The following is a 17,788-nucleotide window of genomic DNA, read 5'->3' on the forward strand; positions in this document are numbered from 1 at the left end:
CTTACGTTGTGCAAACGGGTTATAGAAATAAAAGGTAGTAGTAGGGCAGATAAGGTGTGACAGAGAAATGGTTAGAGTAGGTGTTAGGTTAGCGTGAGGTCTCAGGTTCGAGCCCAGGCGTGGGCAGCTATTTCTCTGGAACTCTTTTTGAGGTAGTTTCCTATTTGTTGTTATTATTATTACTATTATTATTATTATTATTATTATCATAAATATAAATTATTATTAACATTGTCATTACTAATATTATTATTATTTATGTATTGTTCCTAAGTATTAGTATTATTATTATAATTATAACTATGATTGTTATTATTATTATTTTTATGAAGATAATGAAGTTAAGTATTAGATCATTAAAAATTAAGACTTGTATCATTTTAAAATTTATAGTATTATTGTTATTATTATCAGCATTATCTATATCAATATTACTAAAAATAATTACGTTTATGAAAATAGAAGTTTTAAAGATATTATTAAGATTGTAAGTATTCTTGTAGTCAAATTAACAAAGTTTATATAAATATTCATATATAACATGTTAGGTATTTTTATTAAAATACTAACTATATATATATATATATATATATATATATATATATATCAATATAACTATATAAATATGTAAACATTTTGAATATATACACAAATTAAATAAGTATAATATATAATTTAAGATATAATATAAGTAAACGTTTTTAAATGGAACCTAGTATAAATTCTATATAACTACAAATATATATAAATAATATATATATATATATATATATATATATATATATATATATATATATATATATTAATAAATGGATGAATGTGATTTCCATTATATTTATTAATAGATATACAAATGATATAGGTTCGTGAATCCGAGGCCAACCCTATACTTGTTCAATGTCGTTCTATGTATTTTTACTACAAAATACATTAGGTGAGTTTCATTTGATCCCTTTTACTCTTTACATTTTTGGGGCTGAGAATACATGCAAATGTTTTATTAACTGTTTTACAATAATTATATGCTTGAGTTTCATTTGCCTTTTTACCCTTTATATTTTTGGGCTGAGAATACATGCGCAATTTTTATAAATGTTTTACGAAATAGACACAAGTAATCGAAATTACATTATATGGTTGAATTATCCAAATCGAATATGCCCCTTTTTATTAAGTCTGGTAATCTAAGAATTAGGGAACAGACACCCTAATTGACGCGAATCCTAAAGATAGATCTATGGGCCCGACGAACCCCATCCAACGTACCGGATGCTTTAGTACTTCGATGTTGTTTTATATCATGTCTGATGGGTTTCCCGGAATGATAGGGGATATTCTTATATGCATCTAGTTAATGTCGGTTACCAGGTGTTCAATCCATATGAATGATATTTTTGTCTCTATGCATGGGACGTATGTTTATGAGAAATGGAAATATGAAATCTTGTGGTCTATTAAAATTATGAAATGATTATTTATGTTAAACTAATGAACTCACCAACCTTTTGGTTGACACTTTAAAGCATGTTTATTCTCAGGTACGAAAGAAATCTTCCGCTGTGTAATTGCTCATTTTAAAGATATTACTTGGAGTCATTCATGACATATTTCAAAAGAAGTTGCATTCGAGTCGTTGAGTTCATCGAGATTAGTTAAAGTCAATTATAGTTACATATATTATGAAATAGTATGCCTGCCGTCAACTTTCGATGTAATGAAAGATTGTCTTTTCAAAAACGAATGCAATGTTTGTAAAATGTATCATATAGAGGTCAAGTACCTCGTGATGTAATCAACTGTTGTGAATCATTTATAATCAATATGGACTTCGTCCGGATGGATTAGGACGAGTCCTTTCATGGATGGCTTGAAAGTTCTTGAAGCAGAATCATGACACGAAAACAGTTCAAGTAAGATTTTAACTCGAAATAAGATTGTTATAGTTGTAGAAATTGATTCAAAGTTTGAATATGAATATTACCTTGAATTAGAAAGATAACCTACTGTAAATAACAAAGGTTCCTTGATCTTAGATGATTACTTGGAATGGATTAGAAAGCTTGGAAGTAGACTTGCAAACTTGGAAGTATTCTTGATTTTTATGAAACTATACTTATGGAATTTATGAAGAACACTTAGAACTTGAAGATGGAACTTGAGAGAGATCAATTAGATGAAGAAAATTGAAGAATTAAAGTGTTTGTAGGTGTTTTTGGTCGTTGGTATATGGATTAGATATAAAGGATATGTAATTTTGTTTTCATGTAAATAAGTCATGAATGATTACTCATATTTTTGTAATTTTATGAGATATTTCATGCTAGTTGCCAAATGATGGTTCCCACATGTGTTAGGTGACTCACATGGGCTGCTAAGAGCTAATCATTGGAGTGTATATACTAATAGTACATACATCTAAAAGCTGTGTATTGTACGAGTACGAATACGGGTGCATACGAGTAGAATTGTTGATGAAACTGAACGAGGATGTAATTGTAAGCATTTTTGTTAAGTAGAAGTATTTTGATAAGTGTCTTGAAGTCTTTCAAAAGTGTATGAATACATATTAAAACACTACATGTATATACATTTTAACTGAGTCGTTAAGTCATCGTTAGTCGTTACATGTAAATGTTGTTTTGAAACCTTTAGGTTAACGATCTTGTTAAATGTTGTTAACTCATTGTTTATTATATCAAATGAGATGTTAAATTATTACATTATCATGATATCATGATATATAATATATCTTAGTATGATATATATACAGTTAAATGTCGTTACAATGATAATCGTTACATATATGTCTCGTTTCGAAATCATTAAGTTAGTAGTCTTATTTTTACATATGTAGTTCATTGTTAATACACTTAATGATATATTTACTTATCATTTAACATAATTAACCAAGTGTATCAATATCTTAATATGATTCATATGTACCTAGTAAGACGTTGTTATAACGATAATCGTTATATATATCGTTTTCGAGTTTTTTAATTTAATAAACTCAATTTTATGTATTTTTCTCATTGTTAAAATACCTAATGAGATACTTACTTATCATAATATCATGTTAACTATATATATAATCATATATATGTCATCATATAGTTTTCACAAGTTTTAACGTTCGTGAATCACCGGTCAACTTGGGTGGTCAATTGTCTATATGAAACCTATTTCAATTAATCAAGTCTTAACAAGTTTGATTGCTTAACATGTTGGAAACACTTAATCATGTAAATATCAATTTCATTTAATATATATAAACATGGAAAAGTTAGGGTCACTACATACATACCGTCTTGAAATAGAACCATGGGTTATTTGAATCGATTGTTCATAAAACGATTTGATCGTATGTGTGACGATCGCTCCAAATCCGTATGGAAGAACACGTCATTCATCGATTTTATTGCGAGGTATTTGACCTCTATATGATACGTTTTGTAAACATTGCATTCTTTTGAAAAGGCATACCATAAATGAATATTTAAATCAAAGGTTTTCGACATCTGATGATTTCTACATATAGACAATCACCGTAAATAATAGTTTACAATAGTACTTCCATTGACAGTGCAGTCAAAATAAGATACATGGTGATGATTTGGTGAATGCAACGTTTCCTTGATAAATATGCATGTAAGACTCCATGCACATAGCTTGTCTAACATATTAGCAAACAGCAGAACACTTCTAGGGAACCTGAGAATAAACATGCTAACAAGTGTCAACACAAAGGTTGGTGAGTTCATAGTTTTAGTGTTTTACATAATCTGTATATAAAAGTAGATCACAAGATTTCAGTTGTTTCATCCAGAAACGTTTATCAAAAGTTTGTCAATAGATTCTACGTAACAGAGCACCCTGGTAACTAAGCTTTAACGTTATAATGATAAATACCCCATTCGTTTTAATACACGCAAACCAACGTGTCCTAAACTCAAATAACACACGTCCGTTAAAAGGCTAGCGCTCTAGCTCAGACGAGGATGTCAAGCCCTATGGATCCATATACTGTTATTCGCGCCCACCAGTCCATATCCTATGTACTGGCAGCTACTAGTTACCAAAGCTAAGGGATTTTCTGTTCAAACTCAGTGTAGAATTAAGTGTGTACTTGTATCCATTGCGTTTAAAATAAATTGCATGTATTCTCAGCCCAAAAATATATATTGCAAAAGCAATTAAAAAGGGAGCAATAAAACTCACCTTAGCAGTACATAAAGTCGTTCACCGAAATGTGACCGAAACTTGGAATACCAAATAACCGTAGATCTCAACCTAGAGAACATATGTTGGTCAATAATTGTCTATCAAGCTAGGTCAGGTCATAGTGTATCACAATCATAATGCTCGAGATCGACATACAATAGTTATCAAAAGTTGTTTCAAAAAGTCAATCTGATTCAATACAATAGTTGAATGATCATAGCAATCGAACCATTTTAACATTTCCTATAGTTTTCCAATTCTTGTAAAATTAAACTATAGTTTTTATGAAGCTTTTAAAAACATGATAGAATAGTCAATTTTGACGATTGTTCAACAAACGAGACATGCCTTATTTAAGAATTCATTTACTCGGCTAGTAATATTTAAAAATCCATTTTATCAATCCCGTAAACCATTTATTTAAATCTTAATTGCAGATTCAAAAGCAATTTCAATTAACGTCAATCATAATTCAGTTGATCATATCTTTTAATCCGTTCATCGAAACTATTCGATATCTAAATGAAAAGTTATTGATTTTTTGCCAGCTTTTCGAAAACATGTATATCATATACCTTTTACCAGTAATATATATATTTAATTCGTGATTCATTATAAACTGTTTAACGATGAAATTTAGCATACAAACATGTATAAATATATATACTCGAGCACTAGACATGTATACACTATTAATTTATAAAAGATTAAAATATAAATGCTTACTTATCAATATTGTGATTCAACATTTCAGAAAAGTACGTAGACATAACGGAGATGATAAACACTAGGTTTGATTCACAAATATACCCCCGGACATTACCCATAACCTCTTGGCAATAACCCATAATTTTCTTAGCTCTATCCCGCTCGAAAACCCATTTTTGAAGGTGACACGCTTATAACCTCGTCGTAGTATTTTATGTATAATACTAATTAATAATTAATAACACTAATAATTAATAAGAATAATAATAATAATAATAATAATAATAATAATAATAATAATAATAATAATAATAATAATAATAATAATAATAATAATAATTAAATAAATAATACGGAGTAATTGAAATGAAATCAGAAGCAAAAAACATCGGGCTTTTATAGATGTGGCCTGGACCAGACTGCCATGCGATCGCATGGCTGTTGTGAGGGGACTCCATGCGATCACATGGACCCCTTTTCCAGCTCACATATGATTTGTAATCTAGTTTCATCGACATATTAATTTATTAATATAATATATAATATATATTTAATTTATATAATTAATTATATATTATATTTAATTCACGTGCATAGTTGACTTGAACTTTTCGTTCCGATGACTCGTACATTTACGCTCGACTTATGTCCTGCTTTCGGTTTCTCGAACATATTTTCGTACGCTTAGAAAACTAATACTTTTCGTTTCGCGAATCGTACCTTTGCCAAAATATAGCCTTAAGTTATCCATAAACTATACCACTCAAAGTATATCTTAAACTTTCGAGTGTTTTGGTCATTTACTTCTATAAATCATCGTCTCGCTATTTGTTAATATATATATATATATATATATATATATATATATACATTTTCATTTTGAAATAGTGTTTTACTGTAGCAAAGTTTTTTACTGTAGCAAATAGTGATTTTTGAAAACACTGTATCTTTTCGGGTACTGTAGCAATTCTTAAATACTGTAGCAAATTAGTGTTTTACTGGTTCATCTTAAACGTTTTAGTTAACTTATCTAAATATTAATCGAATCAATAATCGAATGTTAATATCGTTTATTAAATAACTTGAAATCATATATATATATATATATGCAAATTAAGTTATATATATATTGTTCGTGGATCTTCGAGAACAGTCAAAGAATAATTGATTACATGAATATAGTTCCAAAACTTTGAGACTCAACATTACAGACTTTGCTTATCGTGTCGAAAACATTAAATCCTTTAAAGATAAAGTTTAAATTTGGTCAGAAATTTTCGGGTCATCACAGTATGAATTGAAGATCCCCAACAATGGTATTTGCTTGTGTCTGAAACATGAAAAAGTTGAATCTGTACCATAAGTTGAAAAATGGATTATGTGTATGTAGCGTGACCGAATGCACAGATTATCGATTTGCATCTGCTAAGCCTTTGAACCCTAATTTCATTTTTTTGGCGACTTGATAATTAGGTGAAGTAAATCTGGATTTTGTGTATTGTGATTAACGCTGCAGACTGTGATTCTTCATTGATAGCAAGAATACAGAGGAGGAAGTATGGATGTGGGTTAATTATAAATTATAAAGTAAAATAAAATTAAAATTAAAATAGAAGTTAAAAAACCGTAATAATCCCAATTTTTAAGGTAACTGCGGGTTTTCTCTATTATTAAGGGCACCTTTGTAATTAAAATCCTTAACTGCCTCTTACAAATTGAAATGATGCCATCACAAATTTAAAGGGTTGAGATTTAATTTTGGATTTTCATCCAAAGGTTAGTATTTTGACAAGTGGAGTTTTTGAAAAAAATATAGTATCATAATAGTTTTCTAATTAAGTATAAGAGAGATATTAATATTAATAATTAAGCCTAAAATACTCGGGAAATCACTTTGTTAATAACTACAGTATATTTTACTTACTCGATCTATATGAAAAATAGTATTCTAGGCTATTCATATAATTTCATAGATATTTAATTAGGCTTTGAGTTTTGCATCATAAATTAGTTTACTGTGTCTCTGTGTCTGTTTCATTATATTATATATATGCTACACAATTCATATGTTAGAAAGGGAGTAAATTAGTGTAGCATTTGATATTCAACGATATATATATATATATATATATATATATACACAAACATGCATAAAATTACTGTATTATTATTAGAATTTTTTATTGTATACTATTATTATTATTATTATTATTATTATTATTATTATTATTATTATTATTATTATTATTATTATTATTATTATTATTATTATTATTATTATTATTATTATTATTATTATTATTATTATTATTATTATTACTATTATTATTATTATTATTATTACTATTATTATTACTATTATTATTACTATTATTATTATTATTATTACTATTATTATTACTATTATTATTATTATTATTATTATTATTATTATTATTATTATTATTATTATTATTATTATTATTATTATTATTATTATTATTATTATTATTATTATTATTATTATTATTATTATTATTATTATTATTATTATTACTATTATTATTACTATTATTATTATTATTATTATTACTATTATTATTATTATTATTATTATTATTACTATTACTATTATTATTATTATTATTATTATTATTATTATTATTATTATTATTATTATTATTATTATTATTATTATTATTATTATTATTATTATTATTATTATTATTATTATTATTATTATTATTATTATTATTATTATTATTATTATTATTATTATTATTATTATTATTATTATTATTATTATTATTATTATTATTATTATTATTATTATTATTATTATTATTATTATTATTATTATTATTATTATTATTATTATTATTATTATTATTATTATTATTATTATTATTATTATTATTATTATTATTATTATTATTATTATTATTATTATTATTATTATTATTATTATTATTATTATTATTATTATTATTATTATTATTATTATTATTATTATTATTATTATTATTATTATTATTATTATTATTATTATTATTATTATTATTATTATTATTATTATTATTATTATTATTATTATTATTATTATTATTATTATTATTATTATTATTATTATTATTATTATTATTATTATTATTATTATTATTATTATTATTATTATTATTATTATTATTATTATTATTATTATTATTATTATTATTATTATTATTATTATTATTATTATTATTATTATTATTATTATTATTATTATTATTATTATTATTATTATTATTATTATTATTATTATTATTATTATTATTATTATTATTATTATTATTATTATTATTATTATTATTAGATCCCCATCCCCTTTACAAGATTATAGTATTTGCAACCCATATGACACTTGCCTAACCTGCTCTGTCATGTAATTCAATTATATTTAACAATATCAGTCACTCCGTGTTTTTTATATTAACCTACATTCGTTATTAATTATTAATTCATAATTGTTAACTACAGTATTACTATTAGTGGAATAGAATAATTTTGGTGTTGGAACAAATTATCGTGTCCTTCCTTTTCAACTTCCCCTTCCCATTTGTTTACATCAATTATTTCCACATTTAATTTAATATCTCATATCTAAATCTAATACTCCACTTGATATTTAAATATTTTTCTAATAATTTTTGTCTCCTTGATTTAACTATTCATATTCATATCATACATATACATTTAATGTTTCTATCTATGCTCTTCTTCCAACTTGAGTAGCCTCTTCAGGTATTCTTCGAAGTACTTGTCTCACAAGTTTATGTAATCTAGTTTAAACAGTCACTAATATGGTTATTAATATTATATAACCAATTATTAATATTGACATACATACCCATGTCTTCTTGATTGTGATTTCATTTAGTGATATGTTGATATGATGCTGCAAACTAAAGATTTGGGACAAAAAATGAGATGTGTGTGATTTAAGTCAAGTTATTCATCATAGGAAGCAGAAAAAATGGGTATGGGTTGTTGTTATGGTGCTTTTGATTCATGTAAACCAACAACTACAAATCTTCCTTCAGATGGTAAGTATATATTTCACATGAGGTTTTTACTTTTCTTCATTTTAATTATTACTGAGATATGTAACTTATGTAAGTTGAAATTATGGTTGATTAGCTATTGCTACAAACAACGTTAAACAATTCTCGTACAATTCTTTAAGATCGGCTACAAGGAACTTTCATCCCTCAAATAGGATCGGCGGAGGTGGTTTTGGAGTTGTTTATAAAGTACGTACGTACATATATTAGGTATAAATTTAGATCGAGTCTCTTATTGTCTACAAACCGTCTCAAAATAGCCTATGGGCCGGTTAGAGTCCTGATATCCTCACAAGAGGTATGAGGTTCAAACCTATATCTTGTGGCTGTCAGGGAAAATGGTTGAAAACGGTTACGGGATCAGGGGCGAACCTATATTGAATTGAGTGGTAGCACAGGACACCACTGAAATAGGCGATATAGTGGGAATTTTTTGGGGTTTTTAACTATTGACACCCGTGGATAGTGTAAATATTTTTGTGTGACACCACTAAAATAAGTCATGTAGTAGAAAAAATTTTAGTCTTTAACCAGTGACACCACTGACTACCAATTCTAGATCCGCCACTGTACGGGATAACCCGGTTAAGCCGCGTACATTTGAGTAAAAATACTTCCTTTTTTTGGGTAGTCTGAACAGGTTAAACATTATACGTTTATTCGTTAACCACCGAGCTTATGGCTGAGTGGTACAATTCCTTAGTAGAGATCCGCCTGGTCACAGGTTCGATTCTCGAATGGGGCTGGTTTTCCCACATATTGTGCATAAACTCATTAGTCGTCAGGTTGGTGGGGTCCTGTGTCCTTGTCCTATGGCGGGAGCAGTACATAATAAAATCGAGCGGGTTCACGTAAGTGCGATGTTTCGAGAGTGGGTTTCCAGTGGGGGGTAATGGGAGGGGGACCAACCAAGTCGTTCTAAATAATAAAATAAAAATTATACGTTTATTCGTTTACTATCTTATTGTGAACAAAATAACATTACAGGGTGTTCTGAGAGATGAGACTCATGTTGCGATTAAGCGTCTTTCGGCTGAATCCAAACAAGGGACGGTTGAATTTTTGACAGAGATAAATATGATATCCAGGATTAAACATCCCAACCTGGTCCAACTCATTGGTTGTTGCGTTGAAGATGGTAACCGAATTTTGATATATGAGTTCCTTCAAAACAATAGCCTTGCTACTGCTTTACTTGGTATCTTTTCTTTTATATTCTGTTTCCATCTACTAACTGTATTGTATATTATTTCTTACAACCTTTTGCCCAATTGTTTTTAGGAGTTGTAACTACTTAGTTTTCTAACTGTTAACGAACAAACTAACTACATTTCCATAAAAATATTTCACACGTTTTTGGATTTTTCTAACGATAGCCTTAGAAGAGGATTGTCGTTAAGGTGTATAAAAGTTTTGTACGTGGCGGTTATTTGTTTAATTTGAAGTGACGGTTACGGATTCGTACAAGAATATTTATGCATCTTAACGACAGCGCTAAGGGCTGTCGTAAAATTATATAAGTTTTTTTAAGGAAACAATGTAGACCTATCTCTATGATATATTAAGCTCTAGCAAATAAGAGTCAAGTTTTCTCAATGGACGCTATAAAACTGTAGGTTCGAGAGGTAAACACGTAGACTTAAATTGGGCTACCCGAGCTAGTATATGCAAAGGAACAGCGTCGGGTCTAGCATTTCTTCATGAGGAAGCTGAACCCCATATTGTCCATCGAGATATAAAAGCAAGTAATGTACTTCTTGATGGAGACTTTAATCCCAAAATAGGAGATTTTGGACTTGCAAAATTATTTCCTGATAATGTCACTCATGTTAGTACTCGAGTAGCAGGAACAGTGTAAGATTATTTTCCTTGTCTTGTTTATGCATTGATATAAGTCGGCCTGTATATATTTTATTACTCAAGTGCTCGAATCTGATGTATGACAGGGGATACTTGGCTCCTGAGTATGCATTGTTAGGACAACTTACAAAGAAAGTAGACGTGTATAGTTTTGGGGTACTTATGCTCGAAATTATAAGTGGTAGAAGTAGCAGTCATGCGGCTTTCGGGGAGGATCTCTTTGGTTTGGTTGAATGGGTATGTATGATCTTTTACAACTACTCCGTATAAATAAATAATAATGTATGATACTCCTACATGTTTCAGTATGACCCATTTTAACCCAACTCACCCATTTTGCCATCTTCAATAGGCATGGAAGCTCAAAGATGAAGAAAGACTCCTAGAAATCGTTGACTCGGACCTAACAGATTGCCCGGATGACGAGGTTACACGCTTCATTACAATTGCATTGTTTTGTACACAAGCACTTTCAAATCAAAGACCAACAATGAAGCAAGTGGTGGAGATGCTCACAAAAAAAGTTAACCTAAATGTAAAGTTGTTAACAGAGCCTGGAATATACAAGCCACATTCGCGCTCAAGTCGTTCCAATAGTGACAAGTCAGAAGAAACAACGAGATCCCGAGGATTAAATGCCAAAAATCCTTTTGTAACTAGCTCCTCACAACAAGTAAGCAGTAATTCTTACAGTATAACACAAATGTTTCCTAGATGACCCAACAGTAATTCTTGCTTTGCTTACTCCAGTATCTTGGAAGACATTAATTGATTGGTGTATATATATATATATATATATATATATATATATATATATATATATATATATATATAGGTTCATTGAGATGTTTTCTCCTTTGTATGAGATATATACTATTTCACACTTGCAGCAATGTTTGCGATTATTACTTATTACCTGTTGTAAAGTTTTCACTGTTCGGGTTACCTGGAAAGGGCAAGTAATCCGACCCCATACTCTAGCGTACGCAGCCAATCGGAAATACTCCCTGGCTGGCAGTTTCCAACCCTTCCCTAGCCACCACAAGATTTGAACCTGAGACCTCTTGTAAAGACCTCAGGACCCCTAACCACTTGGGCTACCTTGGAAATCAGCATTTGGTTGCTGGAAGTAAAAACCTTCACTACAGGCGTTTGGAAAGGCACTATAACAGAACATATAAACATCACTTTATTCTTTTGGTTTAGCTAGTTGTTTCAAACATATTGAATATGTATAAGCATACTTAGATCTCATAATTAAAAAGCCGTAGAGGGCATGGGTCCAGAGGTATGGGCCGGGCTAGATGCCTAGATCTCATAATCCAAAATAAATATTAGTATTAATTTAGGCCCAAAAGAATGGGGTGCTATTTGGTGTTAGCCAATAGGGTTTTATGTGATAATCTGATTGGTTCATGAATCGTGTAATCACTTTCTGAAGGTGTAATTGCGCCCGAGATTGTGTCGTTTTAAGTATTTCTTGTTACTACCATTAAGACTGGTTTTAATGCAACTTGATGGGGGTGTAATTGAGCCCATCCCGCCACACCATGCATGTAGTGCGGTGTGATGTACCAACATTTTTTTACCCTTCTCAACCTTTTTCGCCACTTTTTACTTCCAGCTTCCAATCCTAATTTCATACATCACCATCACCCTTACATCACCCTATTTCTACTATTTCCTTTTTCTTATCACATGTCATGTCACCGCTATCACCTCGAAATACTCTCATCAGATTGTCACGTCAATGACACTACTAAAAACTAAAAATAGTCTAATTACTAAGGGCCTGTTTACCTTTTTTTTTCATTAAGTCCTGTAATGAATATAGATGGCAGAATGGATATTGATAGCTATATACATTAATCGTTGAATGAATATTGTTGTTTACTTTTTGTGCTGAATAAAATGTCTGAATAATCAAATTGACCATTGTACCCTTTAATTTAAATAATTATTTTCTATTTATATAAATATAAGTTCGCTGTTATTTATATTTATAATGTTTATTTATATTTATATCTACACTTACAATCTATAATTATTACTCCGCATACAGCTGTTTAGTCCACTACTATGGTTTAATAAATTTAAATTATACGTAGTAATTATAATTCTATAATTTTTATCTATACTCGAATTTCATCTAATTTCTAGAACTTTCTCGTTTCACCATCTAACAACAAACAAGAAATCAAAAAAGCTACCCTATGTCTTCAATTTTACGGTCTTTCAATTCCTTCAACCTACCATTCGATGAATAAGATTTAAAACCGATTGACATTCGATTTTGAGCCAAGAATTAAACCAATCGACATTTGGTTTCAAGCGTTCGACTAATAGATCTAAACCGATATTGATACTCGGTTTCGAGCGTGCCATCTGAGAAGAAAAGGATTCATTAGGTAAATGGAATGTATTTTATTAATAAATTACCTAAAAGTGGTTATTGTAGTTTTATTAACAGCTTCCAATTATTGATTTAATTTTCATGAAAGTGAGCTTTTAATCATCGGCGTAATTTTTCCTAGTGATACAGGATGTCACTAGAGATTGAAGGTTGGTGGTGAACGTGTAAATGCATAAGGGTAATATTGGAAGATGTTTGGGTGAATGGGGAGTACACTGGTTTTTCTGGTGACCGATACAGCCGTTGACTCAATCCAGTACAAAAATTAAGTCGTAAGTAAACACTCCATGGTGATGACCGAATAATCTATCCAGGACATTAATCCCAATTAAGTCTCAAGTAAACAGCCCTAAGTGTTACTAACTTCATAAATTCAAGTAGCGGTGCTCTTTGTATTGAACATACTATATAGTACAGTTTAAGTAGTTGAATTTCGTTGCATGGTTTAATCAATTTTTTGTAATAATTAAATAGGCACAAAGTATAATGATTATTAAAAAAATTATAGTACTTGTCTTGTCTTGATACCAATTATAAGATAATGACAAGGGATGAAAAGATTATCTTAATCATATAAGCCTTTTTTAATTTTTCTTCTAGTCATAAAACTTAACTTAAATTATTGTAATGAAGTCTACACACATAATTTTAAGAGTAAGAAAAGAAAAATATCACCACATAAATCTACACATGAATTTTTATTGGTTGGAAATATGTTAATAAATCGGCCTTAATTCACTCATAAATTCACAAATTGAGAGACTATCTTCAATAATAATTTCAAAACCAGTAGAGAGCCAATTGCACCAAGTAATATCCATAACAATGAAGCCTTCACACTTAAAAGATTTTAACACAATCTTGACCTACAAGATTAATCACTAATTGTTACCACAAGAACATGTAGCAACCTACTCTCAACACACTTGTTGAAGTTGTCCACAAAGTTTGTAATGAATATGAAATTTACAATAAGTTCTAAATATTTAGAATCCCATTCTTATTATATGATCACTCAAAGAAATATGTAAATGTAAGCTTTGATGATCACTTGATTAATAGTTTAGAATATGAGTGTAAGAGTTGAGTCTTCAATTAGCCAAGTGTTTTTTTTTTTAACTAACCAACAAAAGTTTGAAAGACCCGTCTGCTACTCACCTGTGAGACGGCTTGTAGTGGTGTCCAGCAACGGCGTTGGGGGGTGACATGGCACCCGGCGCCGCCCCCTTGTTGCCGTGTCGAGGCGTGGCGAACAGCAAAAACCGGAGCGTTCCTGGGAATCCAATGGGGTTGGGAACGGTGTGGGTGTATACGTGTAACGATTTTAGTGGGAGGCGGTTTTCAATACTTTTCAAACGGATATATATATATATATATATATATATATATATATATATATATATATATATATATATATATATATATATATATCCATTGTAAAATTAATATATATATATATATATATATATATATATATATATATATATATATATATATATATATATATATATATCCATTGTAAAATTAATTTAATTAATAAAAATAATAATAATTAATATTTACTATTGTATATGTATTCCAAACACCTCACTAACTACACCTCACATACATACTTCTACATTTCGTATTTATAAAAAAATGTCTAATCCAAATACTCTGTAACGACCCGGCTTTTTCGACTTGCTTTTGTGCTTTCACGAAACTGCGTATTTGTGCGTACTGAGCTATATTATACTCTGGGATCTTACTACATGTGGATTACTTTCATTTATGTGTTAAAACGTGCCTTTAAGTACGTAGGATACTTAACTTGATCTCCAGAAGCCTTTATGACCGTTAGTGTCACTTGAAGTTACGAACGAACTGCGTACTGTGTACACGTTTAACTTTTGTCGTAATCGGAATATTATGACTACGAAATCTTAATTATTATTTTATAATAATAATTACTTGGGTTTTTGGATGCTTAATTACGCTTAGTAATTTACTTACGCTTACTAGTTAGTCTTGTTGGACTTTCTACCTTGTTGGGCCTTAGCCCACCCTACACTAGTTAGTGGACTATTTAATTAGCCCAATTATTAATAGCTAGTGACCCATTAATAAGTAAGACAAATGCCCATTTATTAGAGGGAACATGCTAGCATTTATGTCAAGTATTATCCTTAATGTTGCATGGGATCCTAACATAAGCACCAACTTTAGACAACCATTAACCAAAAAGCAAAAGTTGGTCTCCCTTGTCACCCCTCCAAAATCACGGCATCCACCTATAAATACAAACCTTATTCCATCCATTTTACACTTGCTTTCATTTGTAATTCACACACTCACTCTCTAATTCTTTCTCTAGTCTTTCTCTCTCTAAAAAGTGTAAGTATTTTGAATTTCTCTTCTTCTTCTCCTTCTCATCATCACGAATTCATCATCATCATCATTATGGGTCTAGCTCTTTAGCTTTTGATCTTGATTACATCTTGTAGATTCAAACATGGATTTGAATCCTTCAAGAACATGGAAGATTCAAGCTTTCTAGCTTTGAATCTTCACCTACTTTGTAGATCTATATCTTTTAACTTTAAATCTTGTTATTTTGTTATAAAGATTCAAACTTGTGTTTGTAATCTTCATGTAACTTAAAGATCCAAGCTTTATGCTTCAAGATCTTCAAGAACAACCAAGATGCAAGCTTTCTAGCTTGAATGTTCATATCTTTTGTTGGATCTAAGTTTCCTAACTTATGATCTCATTATTTTGTTATAAAGATCAAAACTTGTGTTTATGGCCTTCATATAACTTAAAGATCTAAGCTTTATGCTTCAAGTTCTTCAAGAACACTAAAGGTTCAAGCTTTCTAGCTTTGTGACCTTATAACTTGTGTGAAAAGGATCCAAGCTCTCTAGCTTAGGGTTCCATCACTTCATTTGACTTAGATTATGTTCATACTTGTTTGATTGAGGTAAATTTTGTAGCTTTAGTTGCAAATGTAACTTGTAATTGTGTTAAGACTAAGGATATGATGTAACCTTGGTTCATCATCCATCTAAGACTCTTAAATGAGCTGTGTTCTTACTTGGTCTTAACATATTGTGTGTTGATGGTAGAATCTTGGTCAAGGTGATGCTAACCCATCAACGAGTTGTACACTTGAAGCTACAAGCATCAAGGATGAGAACCGTGATGAGCATCAAGCACTAAGAACCCCATCGGAGCACCATTCTTACTGTTTTCAGGATCTGATCAGACCACCTGTGTAACGACCAGACTTTTTCGACTTGCTTTTATGCCTTGCATTTTAGCGAAACTGCGTATTTGTTCGTACTGTGTTACTTTATTACTCCGGAACCTTGGCACACGTGTTTTATATTCATATATACTTAAAAATGTGCCCTGGGGTATGTAGAATGCTTAACTTGTCCATTGGATGCTTTATAACCGTTTGTGTTACTTGCCGTTACGAATAAACCGCGGACTGCGCGCACGTTTGACTTTTGTCGGAACTGAAACTTTTGGACTGCGAAATATTAATTATTATTTTCTAATAATAATTACCTGGGCTTTTGGATGCTTAATTTTATTTATTTAATTGCTAAAGCCCAATAGTTAGTCTTGTTGGACTTTCTACCTTGTTGGGCTCAAGCCCACCCTACTCTAACTAGTGACCCAATTAATTAGCCCAAGTATTATTACTAGTGGCCCATAATAATAAATAAATAATAAATAAATTAATTAATGAGTCATACTAGCATAATGGATAAGGTTTATCTAAATGTTACATAAGATTCTAGCAAAAGGACACACTTTAGACACCATTAGCCAAAAAGCAAGTTTTTGTCTCCCCCTCCCCCCTCTAATGCCGTCCACCACCACCACCACCATGGTCTTGGCCACCTCATCAATCCATGTGATCTTCATTTGCCTATAAATACTAGCCTTTAGTCCCTCATTCCAACACTTGATCATTTTGGCTTTTCACACACTTATTCTTTCTTTCTTTCCTAGCTTGTAAGTTTTTCTTTTCCTTCCTCTTTTCTTCTTAAATTCATGTACATCATCATCATTATGTGGAAGATCAAGTTCCTTCTAGCTTTGATCTTACTTATATCTTGTTGATTCAAACATGAATCTTTTAAGAACATGGAAGATTCAAACTTTTTAGCTTGAATCTTCATATCTTTTGTAGATCTACTTCTTTTATACTTTAATCTTTCTATTTTATGATAAAGATTCAAACTTTTGTTTGTAATCTTCATGCATCTTCAAGATCCAAGCTTTATGCTTCAAGATCTTCAAGAACAAACAAGATGCAAGCTTTCTAGCTTGGATCTTCATATCTTTTTGTTAGATCTAAGTTCTTTTTGCTTTGATCATGTTGTTTTGTGAAAAAGATTCAAACTTGTGTTTGTTATCTTCATATATCTTAAAGATCCAAGCTTTATGCTTCAAGATCTTCAAGAACACTTAAAGGTTCAAGCTTTCTAGCTTTGCAACCTTGTAACTTGTGTGA

General features: G+C 29.9%; 1 protein-coding gene and 1 long non-coding RNA gene across 5 annotated transcripts in view; one reads left to right on the forward strand and one right to left on the reverse strand.

Annotated features, from left to right (window-relative positions):
• LOC139843037 (uncharacterized) overlaps window positions 1-3,359 on the reverse strand; it is a 38,285-nt gene extending 34,926 nt beyond the window's left edge. For all 3 annotated transcript variants that reach the window (XR_011757459.1, XR_011757458.1, XR_011757457.1), the window contains exon 1: window positions 3,305-3,359. This is a non-coding gene — a long non-coding RNA (uncharacterized lncRNA). The remainder of the gene's footprint in view (window positions 1-3,304) is intronic.
• A 5,190-nt stretch (window positions 3,360-8,549) lies between these two features.
• On the forward strand, window positions 8,550-11,668 carry LOC139840111 (cold-responsive protein kinase 1). 2 transcript variants are annotated; one of them, XM_071830337.1, is made up of 7 exons: window positions 8,550-8,688; window positions 8,825-8,990; window positions 9,085-9,197; window positions 9,996-10,206; window positions 10,625-10,862; window positions 10,955-11,105; window positions 11,221-11,668. In XM_071830337.1, exons 2-7 carry the CDS (start codon window positions 8,921-8,923, stop codon window positions 11,584-11,586), a joined length of 1,149 nt encoding a protein of 382 aa, XP_071686438.1. In that variant the 5' UTR covers window positions 8,550-8,688; window positions 8,825-8,920; the 3' UTR covers window positions 11,587-11,668. The 2 variants fall into 2 exon arrangements, with proteins under 2 accessions (XP_071686438.1, XP_071686439.1); XM_071830338.1 differs by lacking the exon at window positions 9,085-9,197.
• Window positions 11,669-17,788: the final 6,120 nt, after the last annotated feature.

Source organism: Rutidosis leptorrhynchoides, chromosome 4 (assembly GCF_046630445.1).
Source record: "Rutidosis leptorrhynchoides isolate AG116_Rl617_1_P2 chromosome 4, CSIRO_AGI_Rlap_v1, whole genome shotgun sequence".
NCBI classification, from domain to species: Eukaryota; Viridiplantae; Streptophyta; class Magnoliopsida; order Asterales; family Asteraceae; genus Rutidosis; species Rutidosis leptorrhynchoides.